This window comes from Neolamprologus brichardi, chromosome 20, assembly GCF_056152115.1.
Source record: "Neolamprologus brichardi isolate AB-2024 chromosome 20, ASM5615211v1, whole genome shotgun sequence".
Classification (NCBI taxonomy): domain Eukaryota; kingdom Metazoa; phylum Chordata; class Actinopteri; order Cichliformes; family Cichlidae; genus Neolamprologus; species Neolamprologus brichardi.
Window position 1 is genome coordinate 10106501 of NC_142123.1, and position 21000 is coordinate 10127500.

Genomic DNA, 21000 nt, shown 5'->3' on the forward strand with positions numbered 1-21000 from the left:
CAAAGGAAATGGTGTCAGTGGAAGGGTGGCTGTCAGGAAGCCATTCTTAAGGAATCACTCTCATTATAGAAGGAGGAGGTCAGAAGAGAGGTACAACAAGTGAATGTCAACAGCCATATGTATAACACTGTGGAGGCTCTGTCATGGTTTAGGGACACCTTTTAGCCAGTCTTGTCAAAACTGATGAAATTATGAACACAGAAACACAGATTTTGATTTTGAGCCACCATACACGACCATTTGGAAAGTGTGTGATTTGGATCATTGCCATAAAGTCATTGCCAAACACACTGCCAATGCAGTAAAAGCATAACTGAATAAACACACTGAATAACACACAAACAGTGGAACACTGACGGTCATGGGTTGGCCCCCAGCATTAATCAAGCAGAGTGGGATCATGTTGACAGAGAACAGAACAAAAGCCAGCCAACATCCAAAGAAGAGCTTTGGATGTCCTTAAACAGGGGTCCCCAATCCCAGTCCACGAGGGCCGGTGTCCCTGCAGGTTTTAGATCTCACCCTGGGTCAACTCACCTGAATCACACGATTAGTTCATTACCAGGCCTCGGAGAACTTCAGGACATGTCGAGAAGGTAATTTATCCATTCAATCAGCTGTGATGGATCAAGGGCACATCTAAAACCTGCAGGGACACCGGCCCTCGTGGACTGGGATTGGGGACCCTTGTCCTTAAAGAAACCTGGAAAACTATTCCTGAAAACTACTTAAAGACATGACAAGAAAGCTGCCGAAGAGAGATCAGAAAAAATAACGGTGTTCATACCAAACACTGACTGTCAAGTCTGTACTGTACAAACTGTTATACTGTATTTCTGTTAGGGTCCTGGGTTTTTGACTGAGTGTTTTGAGTTTCCTGTGTTTTTTGTCACTTAAGTCTAGTTTCTTGTGTTCCGTGCTTTGTGTTTCCCTCTGTGTATTATTTATCATCTCTAGCCTTTTGGTTCTTAGAGTTCTCTGCCTTATGGTTTTTGTCTCTGTGTTTCTTAGTTGCTCTGTCTCCACCGTGTCTCAGTGTTATACTTCCTGTTTTACTTTGAAGGTCTGTGTCTCATGTGAGTGTACCCTGCTTTGCTTCCTTGTCTCATCAGTTCTGATTTCTCCCAGCTGTGCTCTCCTTCTGTGACTCATTCAGCCCTGTGTTTCTCTTGCTGTGTCCCAATTCGGGGTATGCACGCTTGAAGTACGCATTTTAAGTGCGGTTACGTCACCGCCACGCGACGACGGCTGTCCCAATTCGAAGTGTACTTGAAATGCATACTCCAAATGCGCCGTTGATTTCCCCAAATATCAAGCGTGGTCCGGTGCACGCTTCGTGGTCCCATATATCCCACAATTCATAGCGCGGCGGTGGGTGTGGATAATTTTGCCGCAAAATACGGCAGAAGGGAGCGGCCGAAAAGTGAACTGTCAAAAGTAAGTACTGAATATGACGTCACTTATTCATGTGCGAATGTTTAATAACGAAGAACATTAAAACATTGCTGTTGGCCACATGTCGGCAAAGTTATGTGACACTAGTGATGTTTGTACTTTCAGCATTAACTTGGTTTTAAAGCCTCTACTTCTAAATATACATATAGTCGACCTTAATCTTACAGAGAATCTGATGATTTTATGGATAATTAAAGTCAGTCATATATCCACAAACACAACAAGCTGACAGTCAGTGATATAGATTATATATATATATATATATATATATATATATATATATAATCTGACAATACTATAATATTGGCCATATTATATTTACATTACCATAGTGAGATGACTTTAGTCTCATGAACAACATTAACTAATTATTATTTACTAGCTAATCTTAAATGACTGTTCAGTACAGAAATGAAGCCCTTGAATCATGTTTTACAGTCCTGTGGTTTCAGCCTCAGATACTCAACTAATCAAAGTGATGTCATGACAAAAATGATTGACCAACAAAACAATTTTCTCCTTCATTTCTGTCAAACAAAGCTGTATGTAACGTGTCTCGCGGTTAGTATCATGGTTGCTAGGCAACCTGAACAGCGCGACGAAGCATATACCGTCCCAATTCACAAGCCTCTCACTTCCGCACTTCTCGTACTTATAGTACGCACCGTACGTAGTACGCGTAGTGTGCGTACTTTCTGTGTCGGTGTCCTGTCGTTCCTCATGGATGTGTTTCCCTGTGTGCTTTCCCCGTGAGTTTAGCTTATTCTTTCCCGGTTTAGTTTTTGTGTTGCATGCATTTTCCTTTCCAGCCAATTAAGCTGTGATTTCGTGTCTGAGAGCCTGCATTTTGGGTCCAACTCCTGCCTGCACACAGCCGACACCTGACGATTTTTCCAATAACACATGAGGTGACTTAAAACTTTTGCACACTACTGTATATTTTGCTTCAAACAACTGTTTCTTGATGAGATAATAAAATAATATTTGTAGAAACGTGACACTTGAACTTGTGCTTGCAGCTATATTTGAGCTCCATCTTCCCCCAACTTTAAATCTACCATTACACACCTCATCCCACACACTTGGTATAACTCAGGGGTAGGCAACTCCAGGCCTCGAGTGCCGGTGTCCTGCAGGTTTTAGATCGCACCCTGGGTCAACACACCTGAATCAAATGATTACTTCATTACCAGGCCTCTGGAGAACTTCAAGAAATGCTGAGGAGTCATTTAGCCCTTTAAATCAGCTGTGATGGATCATGGACACATCTAAAACCTCCAGGACACCAGCACTCGAGGCCTGGAGTTGCCTACCCATAACTCTTTAGGTAATTACTGTGCACACTCTAATTTCTTTTCACATATTATTATAATATTGCTGTTTAATAATATTGCAAGTCTACAACTGTTTCTTGAGTTTAATGCCATCAGAATAATCCCACGCTGTTACGTGCGGATCACCACAGAACTCAGCTAATGCTTGCGACTATATTTCAGAGAGAGTGTAAATTCCCATGGTGCAATAACCTCCACTATCTTGCCATGACTCAGGCCCGAGGGCGCCTCTGCTCCACTGACACTCAGTTGAACTTTGGTACAGGACACAGAACAGGCTTCTGGGTGAGCAAAGCACAACGCTGGGGCAACAGAAAGAAAACGGAAGCGCTGAGCTGATACTTCCCAACACTGTAACGCGATCTAAGAACATAAAAGATGAATCTTGAGAGTGCAGATGCTTAAAGTAGCTTACTTTTATAAACATTCAAGGTGATTTTTCCTCCCTTGAGGTGGTACTATGTTATCTTTCATCACATGGCTTCTTCCAACTTCCTACTTCTTACCAGGGTGGCTGACTCTAGATATAAATCCACTGGAAAGTTTACTCCAAGGTGAGTTCCTCATCCTTCAGCACGGCTGCGGGCCATTTATTAAAAGAGTAAATGTCTGACGTTTGTTATTACTTGTGCTCGAAATTCACGGCTATCTGACCTGCAGGGCTGGTAGGAGCATGTGGGATCTCTGTGCTGTGCTCCCTGTTGAGAGTGCATTTATTCTTGGAGGAGAGGTGAGAGAGGTCGTCTCTTGTGTACAGACTTATGTGGTGTTTTGCTGAAGAATTTCCCATTTTCACTTTTAAAAATAATTGATTTTAAAGGGATTTCATCGTCCACACAGTTTATTTTTGTGTCTTTGATGTGACTTTTTTTTCCTCCTCCCTACAACTTGGAGCTGGAGTACAAAAAATGGTGAAGACACATCAACTCAGAAGACATCCGGTCATTCGATAAGGACAAAACCTGGACTTACTGGGCTGCTTCAGTTTCTCTTTGTAACTGGGATACTGTGTGTAGTGGGCTCCCGTGTGGCCTCACTGGTGGTACTAGAATTCTGTCTTCGAGCTGTCTCTGGATTGGTTACTGCTGGACCAGTAAGAAACCAATTATGTGATAAAAATATATATGAATATGCCTCAGCTGTATAAGGTGATTTTTTTTTTGTGGCTTTGCTGAGTTAGTGTCAGGATGACTCGAGACAGCCATCGCCGTCTGCTTTGATTCATTCATCACTCGTGCTCCTCTTTTTTCCCCCAGGAGTCGGGGAAATTTCTGCAGCAGCTGTTAGTTCAAAGCCAGTTCTCTCTGGGTTGCGCCCTAACCTGCAGTTTGCACTTTCTACACGAGGGGGCGGCGCAGCGCTGGCTATGCTTGCTCCTGGCAGCAGCACTCAGCTGGTTTCTGGCTAGGCAGGCCACAAACCTGCTGCACCATGTCATAGCTCTGTATAAACTCCACAGCTCACAGGGCTACTGCGGCATTTGCATCAGCCTCCTCACATCAGGCAGCTCCCTGCTGCCCATGCTGTGCAGGACCATCATCATTACCTTCTCTGTGGCTGTGCTGGCTGCTGTTTCAACCATCAACCAACATTTCCTCTCTGCAACAGAAGCCCTTAGGTTTTGGACACCACTTACTATCTGCTATACGCTGTTGGTGGTGTACATGCAGGGTGAGAAACATTTAAAGACATAAGCCCTTACAAAGCGATATGCCAGTAGCATCACTTAGTGCTTCTCAATTCACCTGACTAATCACTACAGCATCTGTGGCTAATCTAAGACATTTTTTTTTTAGTTTGTTTAAATTGAAATCAAATACTTCTCCCTAATTGTCCTCTAATGTCATGGTTCTGTAGAAGAGCAACACCGTCTGCCTAGTGGCCAGGCCGTCCTCAACGCAGTGGTGGTGCGTCTCGGGGGTTTGATGGTCCTGATGCTGACTGTTGGACGCTGGGCAGACGTGTTCCACATCCTAATATGTTTCCTGGGAGAGGCTAGCTGTCTGCTCCCCACCAAGGATCTGCTGGATGCAGCATCCACACAGGTCAGTGAGTCTCCCTGGGAGCGGCACACGGGGCCAAAAGCACTTTGTTCCCACTGAGGCCTCCCAAAACTGGAGCAGAATATCAATATGTTCATTATATGAGTCTCAAGATGACACTCCAACTTGTATCCCGGGTGGAGAAGGTTTAAGACCCCCAAGACAGATTCAGGTCAACGTGATCTCTGACTCAGAATACTGAGTCTACTTTTCCTTTCACTGAGCTGACCTATTTAAAGTTACGGGGTTTAAACAAAGTATAATGCAAAATAAAACAAATGTAAAAAACCTTGCATTTGAATAGACTTTTAAGGTGAGTCGGGTCTGTTTTGCTATTAAAATGTAGCTCATGTGATGATTGAGAATCATGCATATCAAGAAATCGTGGCTACATCATTCACTAAGCTATATGTCTGGCTGTAGCTTAACAGCAGACATCATGTCTTCAGTCACCCATGTTTCTAGCATCATATTTTGCTGTGTTCACACAGGATGAAGAGGATTATACAGAGTACAGAAGGAGGGAGCGTCAGCAAAAACCACGAGCCTTCAAGAAGGAGCATCAGAGATAGGCACTCTGGGATTTTAAAGCCTGCACGTCTCTTTAATGGCACCATTTAGTGGAAATCATATCAAGGCAACGTTGCTTTGTACCTACGATGTAGTATGCATTTTGTATTAAATATTTGACACAACTCATCATGTAAGGAATGTTTACAGTCTTTTCACATTTTCTAAAAGAACAATTTCATGGTTATCAACAACTATTCAATAGGCAGCCTTTCAACAAGTCCTGGAGTTCATTTTACTTCTTAGGATGCTAAGGATGTGTTCTTAAGCTTGTTTTCTTCCTGCTGGTTAGTCATACTGTTTCAACAGTAATGGTTGTCTGGGTCTGTGTGACCTCTTGGGAAGATTTACCGTTTGAGATCATTTCCAATAGAGCAGATTAAGGTCAAAGTATTATTTTTTTATTCAGTAGATTTCGCATTTCCCAGCATTTTCAGTTGATAAGCAATACAAAACCCAAACTAAATGGTATTTTTTATATTTCACCAATGCTGAACCCCTTTCTTTTATTCTTGCAGTATGAGGTAGGTATTCAAGAGAAACAGAAGTAATAATAAAGCTGCACAAAATAGGAAATTATTCCATTTATTGAAAAAAAACCGCGACAGAAAATGTAAATTTAGACTCCTATATCACGTCGTCGTTTTTAACCATTAAAGCAGTCGCTGTTACAGCAGGTAAATGCACTCTCAACAGAGGACCTAACATTACTAAGTGCAGTACTGACATGACTACAAACATCCAATAACTGCATACCACACAGCCTGGGCAGTGGGTAAGCTTATTCGTTTATTGTTTTGTTGTTTGTTCACTTATTTCCCCGCGACAGGCCCGCAAACACCATTGTGCTCTGCTAGTGTTCAAAGGCTGTGTGCTTGAAAAGAAAAGGCAAAATGGCTGACGACAACGTTAGTGCTCCAAAGACACACAAAATGGCGTTAGACAAAGAAAAAGCTAGTTTACTTGGATTATGCGTCGACCTTAGCTCCATTTTGTTGGACAAACACACTGTTAAACAGCTAGCAAGCCGTATTAATTCACACTGTTGTTGTAATGGCACCAAATTCGCTTTATTAGGCTACATTCAAAGGGGCTTTTTATGAGGAAGTTTGAGATACCGCCCTTCCAGTCTGTGCTACATTGTCTCAATAACAGTAGCCAAGGTTAAAGCCTGACTTCGTGTGACAATTTAACACCCATATCGAATTAAATCCACAATGTGTCGCCGGTGTTATGCCCATTAGATCTGTCTTTATTGAGAGCTGTGGACAGACAGAAACATATTCCATGAGAGGGTTTTTGTTATGTCAGTCCCGTCATCCCGTGTCAAAAAAAATTACAGGGGGAAACATTAGCCTGACGGTCCAGTTTCCACGATAATCCACGTCTGAAAATCACTGAAGATGAAATTTAGTTTTTTGGTGTCTAGTCGATCCACCAAAATGAGAAATTGTACTCCCAGAGGTTTATTAGACTTTTAATGGAGTAAAGTTCCACATCAGGACGCTTTCAGTAGACATAGGGAGGACGCTCTGAGCACCCGAGTACGGTGAAAATGCCCATAGAACTGACTGAGCGCCGTTGTAACCTCCTCTGGAGATTTCCAGATTGTTCTGTCTTCATCTGATAGGCACAGTGGACGCATGCGCAAAGCTGTTTCGCGTGTCCCCTGTTACTGCATTTTAACGCAGGCGCACTTCTCCCTTTAAGTATTCTTAATATAGTAACAAAAGCAGAATAATGCCCCGCTGTAGTTGCAGCTTTTTTCAAACCAAACGAGCCAGTGATCATTTTCCACAGGCAAAAAATTACAAATAAAATTAAAAAAATAAAACAATTCAGCTCCAAGGCAGATTTGGGCACAACACAATGTGGAGAAAATAGTTGTTCATCTACCATTTTACTTAAATGTTGACGCCCCTCTTGATTATGTGGACATCATTATTTGGTCTGTTATTTATCAGTCATGGTGGTCATTCAGAGAAAGTGTGCATGTTTTATAATGGGCATAGTCGGTCAAAGAAAAATACACACACACACACACATACAGTTTGTATTTTCCCTTACAAGAGGGCTTATCGCCACTGTACTCTTGGACTTTTGGACAGGGGCCTGATTGTTTTGTGTTACTTATTAGCTTAAAGTAGAGCTCAGACCAGGTCAAAGTACTTGACTTAACAGCTCCCTGTGCCTTTTGTAACCCAGTAGTAGAAGCAGTTAAATGTGTCAAAGCATCTTTTTTTTTTGTTGCTCTGACAGACTGCAGGTGCAACATGCAGAAGGCATATGTGTCAATTCAAAGTTTAAAGGTTTCAAACACATTCAAACTACCTCAGTGTGGTAAAGTTTCTTACTGTAATCTTAGCCGTGTTGTCCCGAGTTTGCTGGATTGCTTTTCTGGACGATCCGGCTTGGGAATTCTGAATTTTGGGGATTTTATTTATTGTGTCACTGCCTCAGCTTTTCTTTTTTTTACTGATCTAGCAGTACGTTGATCTTTTCCATACAAAAGAACAGTTTCCCACATAAGTTTCGTATCTGTCAAAATATGAAACTCATGAAAATCCACCTAAACTTCCTGTAATTTCACTTGACACACTGACAAGCAAACTATTTTCTGTGATACATAAGTTATGAATTATGTGGTTTCCCCTATTTTCCTGCAACAGTGCTTTATATCAGCTTATGTGGAAACATTTTTGTTTCAGTTTTCACACACTTAAGTGCAAAACTAAAGGGATAAACAGAAAGTGTATTGAACCCAACTGAACGAGACAAAAAGGCCCTCATGTGGTGTTTTGTTCTGTTCCAGATAGCAGTCTACTCTAAAACATCCCACCAGTGTTGGGAAGACATAGCATATTATTCACACTAATTCAAGTTAAGGAGAAAAAAAAATCTCTTAAACTTAACTTCAGGGAGTTAATAAGTTGGTCACAGTTTAACTTGCAGCACATTCTTGTTAGATTATTAGCATGCAGAGTAGCCCACAGCTGTCCTTCAGTTTCCTGTTTCCTGTGTGCAAGTTTCCGCTTCAAGTGTCAAAAACTTCAACACAACCTGTGCTTAGAATGAGAGTGCATCTAGTATCCTGATTCTTATGAATGACTGGACTGCAGCTACTGCTGTTTCTGCTGATTTGTTGTGCAGACAAACAGAGCAGTGATCTGAAGTCCCAGCAGTTGGATATGGTAAATGAGTGCCAACCAGCTAGGTGACAGGGAGCAACACTGAAGGCTTTGGTAACTTTTTAACATGTGAGCTGATGGCTCACTTTACAATTATGGGTTTTTTTTTTGCCTGTGCTTTGATAACAACTGAACTATTACAACGTTGAAACATAAAAATACCAGACTTGGGCTCACTGTGCTGTGCGCAGGATGATTCACCTTGCCACACTTAACTGCCACTGATGGGATCCTCTTGTGAAGCTGCAGATGTCAAAGCACCACCATTCAACCAGGGGTTTTCTCACGCATGCGCAGGGGTGAAAGACCGTCTCATCGGGGAGGGAAAAAAAGAAGTTCACACACAAAGCCACGCCTGCGCGGTGTGCCTCTCATTACAAGCGAAGTTGCTGCATCTTTTTAGGAAGCTACATGCTTTCTTTCGACACCCAAAGGTCGCATGGTGTCAGGGACGCGCCTAGTCACGGGAACAGACCGGAGCGCGTTCATGAGGGGCAAGATCGCGCTTTAACACTGAAGAGTATCAAACAGCGTGCGGGGATACAGCCTAATGGTTTACATTGGGCCACAACGAGCAGTCAATGATTTGCGCCAAGCATCTTTTTTCTTGTCCGCCGTTTATTTTGCAGAGCTTTTGTATTTTGCACGGGGAGAAACGGACATAGCAAACTCATCTGTATGATCGGGGAGCAGGAGCACACAGTATGGTCCGGGAAACCAGACATTTATGGGTGGGAAATTTACCCGAAAATGTACGAGAGGAGAAAATTATTGAGCACTTCAAGCGGTGAGTAGAAACACAAATGAGCGGCGTGTGTGTATGCGTGTGTGTGTTTGTGCGCGTTTTGTAATGTTAAGAGCGGTGCACGTCCAGCATCTCTCTCTCTGTTGTGTCACATTTTAGAGAAGTCGGGATGAAGCAGGAGGTTTCCCTGTAGCAAAGTCCCATTTGGCAACTGTGCTGTCAGTCCCCCCCTCTCTCTCTCCATACACACAATCCGAGCAGCAACAACAACACACGGTGCTCCTGCGTTTGAGCTGAGACGAAAAAGCAAAATCTGCTAGCACGCCTCAGCCACCCCAAGCCAAGCAGCCAGCGGACATATGGTTTTGCCATTTTGACACGCTTATTAACTTGTCGAGCTAGGTGATAACTTTACTCACCCCTCTTACGTCTTCCTGGTGCGCATTGCCAGCAGGCTGACTTTTAAGCAGGCTGACTTTTAAGCAGTCTACCTTTCCACCGGGTGACCGTAAAGAAGGGGCTTTTTCTTGTTTATTGTTTTTGTGGTGCACAGTCAGTGTAAACAAAGTTCAGTCTACCCGGAGAGCCCCGTGCTTTTATACGTGCCCGCATCTCCGGCAGACACCATAAAGTCTCTGTGTTTGCTTCTGCTGTCTGACTCGACTCTGAGTTTGTCAGGTCACTGCTTCCAGTCAGACCTGCACACACGCACACAGACACACACACCGCGGTGTATTAGCACGCTGTGCACCCATCTATGAGAGCGTGTCGTTTGCTCCGTTCCTACATCTTAACACAAGTCTGTAGAAGCCGAAAGGTGACGCCGTCACGCCGCCGTCCACGCTGCAACATCGCCGCGGCAAACTGGCTGTGATTGACCGGGCTCGGCTGTGCCGCGGAGCAGATGTGCAGTGCTGTAACGCTGTAGTGTTTACAGAAAATGGTTGTTAAAACGGCGCTGACTCGCACAGCCTGCAGCGTGATCTGATTTCAGGGGAGATCAGACAGCATATCCATGTATACACACGCACACACATGTATATTTGTAATGCAGCCTGCCATAATCGCACTGAGCTCCATTGCTACTTTTGGTTAAGAGCGAGCCACCGAAGACTGTCTGTGTGCCTTTAGCTCTTTGTTATCTTCCTCGGGCTGAATAATGATTTAAATACGTTTTCTTTCTATTTTTTTTCCTGCGTGTGGCTTTCACGGTTGTCTGCGCGCTCTCGCCTCTCTCCTCTCTCGGCTGTCAAGGAAATAGCAGCCCGCGTCTCCGTTCATATGCTGGAAACCAGACTGCCCCAAAAACACCAGTTTGCCCATATGAGACCTTTTTTTATTGTTGTTTTGGATTTTTAATTATTATCACTGTGTGGGCGTCGCCATACCGGATGAAAGCTGCTAAATGGCAACATTAATCCTTAATAACCACAGTGTAACCGAAAGCCATACTCGTCCCACAGCACCCCCCACCTCCCCCACCCTCATCCAAACCTACAGCTGGATGAAATATAAAAACAGATGATATGCATTTGGTGCTTTGCCCTCTCGCGGTCTTATTATTTGCAGTGGGTTGATGCGGAGACTCGGCTACAAATATGGCTCGTATCTAATACGTGCAGCCTCCGAGAGCAGCAGTAAAAATGAGCTACCTATATACACCGTTTTATTTACATAACCCCCTGTTTGAAGTACAACGTAACGTTATGTTTGGGGGGGATGGCGACTGGCAGCATCTCTTTCTTTTTTGTGCAGTAGGGGGAACGGTGCTGGCGAGCCCTTTTTTTCTTTTTTTTTTCAGCTCGCTACCTCAGCGCCAGCGTTAACCCAGAGGTAGCGAGGGTATGCAGGTGCATGACAGCCCAATGTGTGATAGAAGTCATTGAAGATGGGGGACGACAGAATGAGTAAGCAGTGTGAACAGCTTTTCTAAAATGGCGTCGGGGGCTGTTCGGTGTTGGGAACTGGCATGCCAATAAATTTTGTGATCACCCTACTGTCTGTCTTGGACAGCAGAAAATCACACTGCTAAAAGACCCATTTTTTTGGTGGTGGTGGTGGGGGGGCTATAGAAGATGATAACAGCTTCTTAACTCTCCAGTGGGAGAATTTTTCTGTAACAGGCTTCTCATCCCAAAATTGAATCCTCAGTTGATCAGGTGCTTTGTCATTTTCAAGACTGAAAAGGGTGTATTCAGCAATTATAACTCCCATTAAACCTTAAAAATAAAAATAGGCTATAATATACAATATATATGTATGTATACACACACACACACACACACACACACACACACACACACACACATATATATATATAATCAGTAAATTGATGAGGAATTTCTTAAAGAAACCCCATCGCTGTATAAACGGCTCAAACCTGTGTTTTTCAGTAGCTGTGTCTTCATGGCAGCACCTTTTGCTCGGAAAACGTGCTAATTTTAGAAAATCTATGCATTTATTAACACGCAATGTGGCAGGGTTTCAAGTCCAGTTGCTGGGTTACTGTTGCCGTGTTAGAAAGTACCACAGTAGGGAAAGTAAGAGTAGCAAAATTGCCTCATCTCCCTCGTTGCCACAGACATTTGTGCACATGTACGCACAGTCAATTTCAGGACTGTGCAGAACCCTGTGTGATTTTCAACATTCCTAAAAAGTTATGCAACACATTTGCAGCTGCAAACCTGGTGGTAACCATGCTTTTAATCTATTCTGACTTTAGATATGGACGAGTGGAGAGTGTCAAGGTCCTGCCCAAGCGGGGATCAGAAGGTGGAGTCGCGGCCTTTGTGGATTTTGTGGACATTAAAAGTGCTCAGAAAGCTCACAATGCTGTCAACAAGATGGGGGACAGAGACCTGCGCACTGATTACAATGAACCAGGAACAATTCCTAGTGCGGCGAGGGGGCTGGACGATAGTCTGTCCTTAAGCTCTCGCGGCCGGGATGTATCAGGATTCACAAGGGCGGCAGGGGGGGCCGTGTATGGGCCCCCCACGTCGCTTCACAGCAGAGATGGACGCTATGAACGCAGACTAGACGGGTAAGTGGACAAAGTTTCTCTGAAGGCAGGGGGAACCGTAGTTTCTGGTAAACACCTTACCTCCAACCATCTTTCACCATCTGTTCATTTACCTGTTTGGGGGTTAAAGAGGAGAAAATGAGCTTGTGTTCGACAATGAAATCTAATAGGAATCCCTTCTAAGTTCCTCAGAGCGCAGCCAGCGCTCCTGGATTCCTACTTACAGGTAGACACTTAAGATATTTTTGTTAAAACGAGGGCACGTTTGCAAGTGTATCTGATAGTTGAATGATAGTCAGTAGTTTAAATGGCTGTTGGGGATTATCTTTGTGACCTTTAAGCATCTCTGTGAGGTGGAAATATCATTTGAGGAAAATACGGGGCAAAGATTGGATATCGTAAAATTTCCCAGGATTATTGGCGATTTCTGGAAAGAGAGAGAGAGAGAGAAAGATAGAGAATACAGAGTGGGGGAAAGAGAGAAAAAGAGAGAGTGGTCCAGCAGCCATCCCCGGGATTCCCCTAATCTGGAGTTACGTGCCCTTGTCGGAGGATTAATATCACCCCTTTTTCATCATGTAACCAAACATCCAAGAGCACACATTACATGTATAGAACACCATTGTTTGGATTAGTCTAATTTGGCTTTAAGTTATAATGCCCACCTCACTGAGGTGTGCACTTCTGTCGCGGGCTGGAGTCATGTGGAGGATCTACAGAGGATATTTATTCCCCACTGTTGGATTAACTCTGGCCCAGTACTTAAAGGATATGCGGTCATTCTAAAGGTATGGGTTGCTTTCTTGGTTCTTTTTTTTTCATTTTGTTTGGGATTATGTCTAAAATCAGGGCATTACAAATTGAGTGCTGGGAGACCTCTACTGGTGATCCGACTCAGTAGAATCAACAGAAACAAGTGAGCAAAAGACTTTTATTCCCGCCTTATTTTTGTGGAGATGATTTTTTTTTCTTTTTAAACTTTCCAACAACTGAGACTTGCAGACTCGATGAGCAAAGCGAACATTTGGATCATACAATGCAAAGAGGACTGCTGGAAATTGTGACTGGAAAATTGCTACCATCCATGCTATTGGAGATAACCTACGTCACATTTCTGGATTACCTCCTTCTTTCCTAAATGTGGAACTATAATTAAACTTTGGATACAATTACACCGTGTCAGCAGCTATGCACCTATGAACAGTGTTTGATATTGACTCTGTCCAGGCTGGGACAGCATGCACTCTCTTCTGCTTGAAAGCGAAAAGGCAGACATAAACATCCAACAGTGTTTTGAACTGTTATGCATGTTGTTCACCGTTGGGATGAGTATGGTGCTACTATGAACAAGAACTTGGATTACTCATGTGACATCTTCCTCATTCCTAACTTTTTGTGGCCATATTTCCTTCCCTCTACAAAAGGAATTTGACTACTTTGTTGCTGTGAACGGTGTTGGCCAAAGTGGAATGTGCAGGACTTAATGCAAAAGACGCAAGACTTAATTTTTCACATCAACCATTGCTGTTGGGGAATCACTGGTCAACTAAAGGTGGATTCCTGGATATCATGTATTTATTGCATTGAACTGAAATACAACACAGGTTTTGTTTTTTTCACTCCTGTTTGGATGGATATTTAGACTCGGACATTTTCCAGCACACAAAGCATCCTAACATGGATCTCTACAAGGCCAAAGTTGTCCTCATTGTTTTACCTAAACAGACACTACCACTCATTTGTGCTCATGAGGTCCCGTGTGCTGAAGACGAGGATTACGTATTCTGTTGTGAACTAGTTTTCTTCATTTTTTTTCCCCTTCTCCACTCAACATTTTTGCCCAGTTTTTGCTCACAAAGTTCTATCTCCCAAAATTGTATTTGGAATAATAGGTCAAGTTACCACTCTCTCAAAAGGTTGGTATGTCCTGCCCTGTGCATTTTAGCTGTCCTCTCTAACCCCCTAGTTTGAACCCCTGTCTCTCTCCATTTTCCACACTAACCAAAATAGCTGGTGCATTATTACTGCCTGTGAGTTTGAACCTTACCTGTATTGCTTTCTTTGCTCTGCCTCTCACCTGACCTGACCCCACCTTCAACTCCTTCCCCCAGCCCTCTCTCCTCTTTAGAATCCACAACGCAGCTGATATTTATAACGAATGATCATTGTAAAGATGTTTTTCAATATAAAATATTAATATTTTAACATAAGAAAAACTACAGAATCTTTTAAAATGCTCAAAATTCAAGTATTTGTCACATACCTATGATTAAAGAAATATGCAGTGAAGTGTGGGGGTGGGATTCTCCTAATGGCTAAATGCAGTAAAATAGAAGGAAAAGAAATAAAAAGTGATGTAGATCAAATCAATTTTTCGTGTTTTTCACTAATTCAAGTTTTGTTACAGTCACACTTTAAGATTTTAGTTTGTTTATACATTTATTGCTTAATTAATTTTGCTTTGATTCATTTGATTTAATTATTTGCCTGGGCCCTGAATGTGCACGTAAGCATGTTCAGTCCATGAACCATGATGCTTATATTACCTTGTTTGTCAGAAATCTTTTTAGTTTTCATTTCTGACCAGTTGCTAGTAAATATTAGTTAATATAAAATCAATTTTACTTAAAAACCCCCAAAACAACATATTTATATATTACAATTCTGCTGATTTAATTTTGGTTCTTATTAAAATGTTGGTAGAGTGACAAGGGAAAGAAAATTGTAGTCATTTGTCAGCTCTGGATCATTTTAAATGAATATCTGAATTTTTGTCAGCTTTAAAACAAGAGTCGAAATCCTAAATATAATTTTAAACTCTAGAAACAGTACAGTGGCAAAAATATTTTAAGTAACTGTTTTACAAAAATGACCTACAATCCTTCCTGAAACACATTTCATATTATTTTTATGTAGGATATTCCTTTTGTAATGTTTGTTAGATTTTCTGGCTTTTCTCTGCCATTTATACTATAGAAGCTTTACAATTTAACAAAAGAGATGTATGTAATGTTTCTATGTAATCGTGAAACTCACCGAGTGGTGAAGTGACTTCCAGTTATTGGATTACCAGAAGAAATATTCCTATTTTGTTGTTTTATTTTCAAAATTTTCTTTTTAATTAAATTAAACATTTAGATATTGCTAAACCCTAGCCCTGTAGTTTGTGTTCTAGCTTGCAAGACAAAGAGATTCTCAACAATTAGATTCAATTTGTTGTTTGTACTGCAAAATGGAGACTTAACAATTAACCTCTTATACTGATTTTAAATGGATATGCATGCGTTGCTCCCATATGACGGAGCCTCCATACAAGGCAGCGTTTTGTCATGCTGCTGGCATGTCTCCTCATAATTATGCTATTCACGTGTCCCAAAACAGGTGCTTAGCATGCTCCGCAGTAGATAATAATCAAACACTGATGGAAATTCTGTCAAAAAAGTCTAACAGAATTATTTTTAAGCTCGATGAATAATGTAAAACCCGATTTGTGTAGAGTGAAATTGAAGAGAAATTGAAAGGTATCTGTTGAGCAGTGAGCCTTGTGCCAGCAAATTAGCATTTTCGAGAGCACGTAGGGGTCAAGGTAATCCGTCATTTTCACAGCCGACATCGTTATAGCATAGATGTTATTCATGAATCCAGCACACAGATGATTAAATCAAATAAGCTGAAAGAGTATTTTCTCCTAACCTGCTCTACTCTTATGTATATGCAACGAAATACAGACGTGGTGTCCGTCTCCTAAACTTAAATTACCCTCAAGATTTTTCAGCAGTGTGAACACTGCATACAGTCTTTTCTTGAGTCTTACGACCCTTAGTGAAAAGACTTAATGGATGACCTCCTGGTTACTACCTGGTTATGTCAAAGGTTTAACACTGATGAATATTTCCAGGTTTGCCACTTTATGGTGCACAGAAGATTTTAAAATGGGTTATGAATTTAATACAAAGGGTTAGGCTTAAGTGGATGCTTGCCTTAAATATAGCAATAAAGTATGAGCATAAATATTTTGAACACAGATGTAATGGCCAGATTTGGGAACAAAAACAAAAAAGAAAAACCTAATCTAATCTTCAGCATCATTTACCAAATGACAGTGAGGAGGAAAGATGCTTGTGTCATATGTTTTAAGAGGAATTGCAGAAGCCTTCTGTAACACCAGGTCTAATCCATTTGCCGTCTCAGTTAGATGCAGGCAGCATGTGATTGAGATGCAGGCAGACGATTTCACTACAGTTGTGGATAAAGAAATCCAGATCATTAGGTCAGCTGTTTGGTTTGAATCACCAGATTTCATTAAACTGACATTTTTTATTTGTGCAAGAATTTCCACTAATTAAATGATCCAAATCAAGTGATAGAAGACTTGCAGTGGAATCACCACTTTAAAGCTGTAGAGCACAAACACTGAAAAACTGTAAATGTAAAACCATTAAACGTGTGATGACACATAAGGAACCAGTTGCAAAGCAAAACTCATTCATGACCGTTTCATAACCCTGACACTGCTTAATTACCTTTAATATGAAGCTCTTTTTTTTGACCATGCAGTTCAACTACGGGCAAATAAAAAAGCAAGGAAATGTTTACATAAACACATTTTTAGACAAATAGACAAAAGCATAAAAAAAATCTGCTGGGCCAAACCTTTCAAAAGATTTGCATTTAGGAAATTTAAAAAGTCAGTCTGTGGAATAAAATGAGATAATGTTTTTGTTTTTGTTTTTTTCAAGTCTTATTAACATTTGTATAGTTTGCACATGAGGCTTTTTTTTCTTTCAGACAGTGAGTTGTGCAGTGTGGAGATTGGCAGGAAATGTTAGGGGAGGAGAGAAGAAGGTAGTGCAGGTTCTGGAAAGCACCAGAACTATGGGACCTTTGTCAATGCACAAAATCAACCTCAAGATGTTTCAGTTTTATGATATGGATGTTTGCCAGCACAAGGTTTTTTGTTGTTTTATTCCCCTCTCTCTTTTTTTCAGCCTTATGAACAGACTGTGCACATATACAGCAAATACAGTTACTAGTATTATTTAGTTACTATTACACTAGCTTTATGAAGCTTTGACTAGACATATATTTGATTAGTTATTTGATTAGTTATACCTTTGTTACACAGATATAAATATAATGTTTTTGCAGTAAATTAAATAAGACTTCACAGTTTTTTCCTCTCTAAAGTCTGACTCTATAATCTAACTATTTTTCCATCCTCTGATTTTAACTTGCTAGAAGAATAAACGCCGTGTTTTTTTATCTACAGAAGCACCTTAATGAAGTTTTGTAACTGTTGTCATATTAAACCACATTCTGCCCTGTGTCGGAACATCATGGCTAATTTGCTGATTATAATTTGATCTGAATTCAAACGGTGGTAATTGCCGCCCTGTCCCGCTCATTATGGCGAGTTTGGTAATACGACTGTTGTAATGACACAGCAGTCGTATTACCAAATTAATTTCTGATTGCTTTATTCAGAAAGCGAGTGTTCGGGTCTGAACAGAATGTCCTTTCAGGGCCGTTTCTAATGTGCGTCTTCACAAAAGATGCTACTGAGGAGATTCAGTTTTCAGAGGAACAAGTGGTGTCAAATTGTGTAACGATATAAACAAAAGGCTCGTCAAAAGTCACTTCGAAAACTTTTATCCAGGCTTGACTAATAAAGCGCCTTTAGAAGTGGCTTCTGTTATAGTGTGCAGACCAGTAGGACTTTACAGCCTATAATGACATAATCTGCCACTCCTGTTATTACGGTAGCTCTGATATATAATATAGATTTCTGTTCTGTTATAAACCAGATGCGTGCCTTTTGCTGAAAATGTTGGTGTGCTATGTTGATTTACTGATATATCTAAAAAAGAATGAACATAAAGCTTATATTAACACCTTGGAGTTGACAGAAATGCACGAAAAACAGTCCGATAGCAGCATTCTTGTTCTAGAAAGAGGATTTCTAGTGTAGCTTTGGTCGCAGAAGAATCTGATACAGTTCATCTGAAAGCCATAAATGGTTTGGCCATGAAAACATGTCAGACTTGATGCTCAGTTTTCTCAAGCTGTTACTTTAATCCTCTTGGTATAGTGCTTTCTTTAAGATGGGGGGAAAAACTAGCTTGGCCCTTCTCAAAACACTTTGCCCAATCTTTCCATGTGTCTAATTATTGACAAACGCACCAGACACACCTGTTAATTTTTGTTTGTCCACTGTCTGATGCTAGCAGCTATCTTTTTATGCCCAAAGTGTAACTGTAATATAACTTGTTGTTTCTTCATGTTTGTTAGGACCGCTGAAAGTCGGGATCGGGGGTACGATCACAGTGCCTATGGACTTCACGAGCGTACTGGTAGCAGTTTTGACCGTCAGCGGCATTATGAAACAGACTATTACCGTGACGCGAGGGAGAGAACTCTAAGCACAGCTGGGAGCGGGTCTGGTACCTCCAGCGGAAGTGGTACAACTGTGCCGCCAGGAGTCGGTGGAACTATAGTTAGTGCCGTTTCTGGGAACACCGGAACAAGTGGATCTTCAGGGGCCACAACGGGAGGAAGCGGAGGGTCTACTTCCAGCGGGGTTGGCTTCTACCGCTCCCACAGCAGGAGCCCTTGTCGATTTGAGACACCCGAGCCTCGCTACGAGTCTCGAGCCCGGGAACCTTTTACTTTGGCCAGTGTGGTTCACAGGGACCTGTATCGGGAGGACAGGGGTCGGCGTGGGGAACGTTCCTACCGCCACAGTCGTAGCCGGTCTCCACATTCGACGCATTCACGAAATCCCTCTCCTCAGAGACTGGTGAGTCAGGCCACTCGTCCTCCACGCTCCCACAGTGGGTCAGGCTCTCGCAGCCGTTCCTCCAGTTCAGACTCAGTCAGCAGTACCAGCAGCAGTACGAGTGGCAGGTGAGTGAAGCTTAATCTTTCTGTCAAGATTTCTACTTATGTGCTGTTGTTTACCTTTGTGCATCCCAGTCTGTGGCCTTCTGGATCCAAACTGGTCTCTGCACTTGGAAATGAACTCATATTTCCGTCATTATCTGTGTTCAATAAAAAAGCGGTTTCCTCAGCTTATGTTTTTATCATCTGTTTGGATGGATGGATTGCGCAATATTTTTCACACCCACACCAAACAAACTCAGACTTGTGCAAGATGTGTGCATTTAACTTCTGTCATTCGTTAGCATAGGGTCTTTATAGAACAGGTGACACCTATTTATGTGGGAGCTGTGTTTACTTTGCCTTTATGTCGCTTTCTTAACTAGCATGTGTATGTGTGGACAGACAGACACAGTGTTGTGGCCAAACCTGTAAAGTTAGGCTCGTTATTTCTGTTTTAGAGACTGTGTCGTATCTAGAGGCTCCGCCCAGCAGGAGATACAATGGGTGGAAGGTGAGAATTGCAGAGAAGTGTCTGCACAATAGAAAAAAATACATTTCACAGACATGGCATGACGGGGAATATTACTCCACACTTGATTGTCCCCCTCCCTCGTTGGTTTTTAAAACTTTGCCCGTGTTTTATTTGCTGATAGGAGCCAAAGAAGCTTGGAAAATGACCTTTGATACCTTTAGTGACACAATTTTTACGTAGTTAAGATTTGACCTGAACTGCTTTACATAAACTGGATTAAATTGAGATGCATTTTATTTCTTCTAGGAAGGCTTTACCTTTACAGCTAGCTTGCCTTCAATAGAGTCTGGTTTCAGTATGGATCCATGTGTTATTCATGTCCTTTATACTTTACATGCTAAACTTATCATAAATCTTTTTTAAAGATACATTTGGCAAAATATAGTACTCATTTTGTCCAAAATAAAACCAAAACACAAGTTTAAAAATAAAGTAAGGTTTAGGTAGTTTGATCTCACACACCCTCTCACACAACCTAACCATAGGTCGAATTATTATTTCTCATACAAAAGCTTAGACTCATACCATAATGGCACAGGATATGTGGACTTTCTATGTTTCCTGGTATGCTGTGTGTGCATTTTTGTGATTGTGATGTCAGTTTCATTTTTGTGCACTGCCGTATGTGGCTTTATTTGTGGTAACCGTATTTTCATCCAAGTTTCTATAAATTTACAAGTAAATCAAATGGAGAAGAATCCTGCCGTTTTAAGCATGTCTGCCCAAGAGGATTTACTCCACCGCATAAATAAACATACTGGAGAGGGGTTAACGGCATCACCTTTGGACACAGCAGAGTCCACAGCTTTTAACGACATGTAGCGACACATGTGGTTTGATGAGGAAGTTCTATGGGGAAATTTCAGGAGACGGCTGCTATATTTTTCTCACTGCCTACCTCTGTGTATGGGTAATGGCTCCCCCCCCTCCGTGAGATCCAGTTGGAACTGGAAATTTCTGGCCAATGCTGGCTGCCTGCCCACTCCCACAGGCCAGGCTCCGTCAGCAGCTCTTCCGGGAGTGTCTGAGCACAGGAGGAGAAAGTGAGAAGGAAACAAACAGCAGAGGGCCTAGAAAGCTGAGACAGACATGGGAATCATTTGAAATAAAAGGTGGATGAGGCAGCCATGAATTTTGCGACTCATGTACAAATGTTTTTGTACTCGTAACTCGATGCAGCATCTAAATGTGAAACTGCGAGGAGAGGGGCGTGTTTTTTCTCATCATTTGGGA

General features: G+C 41.8%; 2 protein-coding genes across 3 annotated transcripts in view; both read left to right on the forward strand.

Moving 5' to 3' along the window:
- The first annotated feature begins 3056 nt into the window (after positions 1-3056).
- tmem82 (transmembrane protein 82) lies at positions 3057-5521 on the forward strand. The gene is made up of 6 exons (XM_006785353.3): positions 3057-3343; positions 3450-3519; positions 3684-3882; positions 4046-4460; positions 4647-4834; positions 5323-5521. Exons 1-6 carry the CDS (start codon positions 3250-3252, stop codon positions 5401-5403), a joined length of 1047 nt encoding a protein of 348 aa, XP_006785416.2. The 5' UTR covers positions 3057-3249; the 3' UTR covers positions 5404-5521.
- A 3400-nt stretch (positions 5522-8921) lies between these two features.
- Positions 8922-21000, forward strand: part of spen (spen family transcriptional repressor) — a 25254-nt gene continuing 13175 nt past the window's right edge. The window contains exons 1-3 of one of the 2 annotated variants that reach the window (XM_006785352.3): positions 8922-9376; positions 12057-12377; positions 18645-19259. In XM_006785352.3, coding sequence (XP_006785415.2) covers positions 9294-9376; positions 12057-12377; positions 18645-19259 — 1019 coding nt within the window. In that variant the 5' untranslated portion in view covers positions 8922-9293. The other variant, XM_087833660.1, reaches the window with a different exon arrangement.

Excerpts from the sequence above, each read along its gene's own strand:
- tmem82 (XM_006785353.3), top strand. The coding sequence starts at position 3,250 with ATGTTATCTTTCATCACATGGCTTCTTCCAACTTCCTACTTCTTACCA. Across the intron at positions 4,461-4,646 it reads GTTGGTGGTGTACATGCAGG|AAGAGCAACACCGTCTGCCT; the intron begins GTGAGAAACATT and ends ATGGTTCTGTAG. Across the intron at positions 4,835-5,322 it reads TGGATGCAGCATCCACACAG|GATGAAGAGGATTATACAGA; the intron begins GTCAGTGAGTCT and ends GTGTTCACACAG.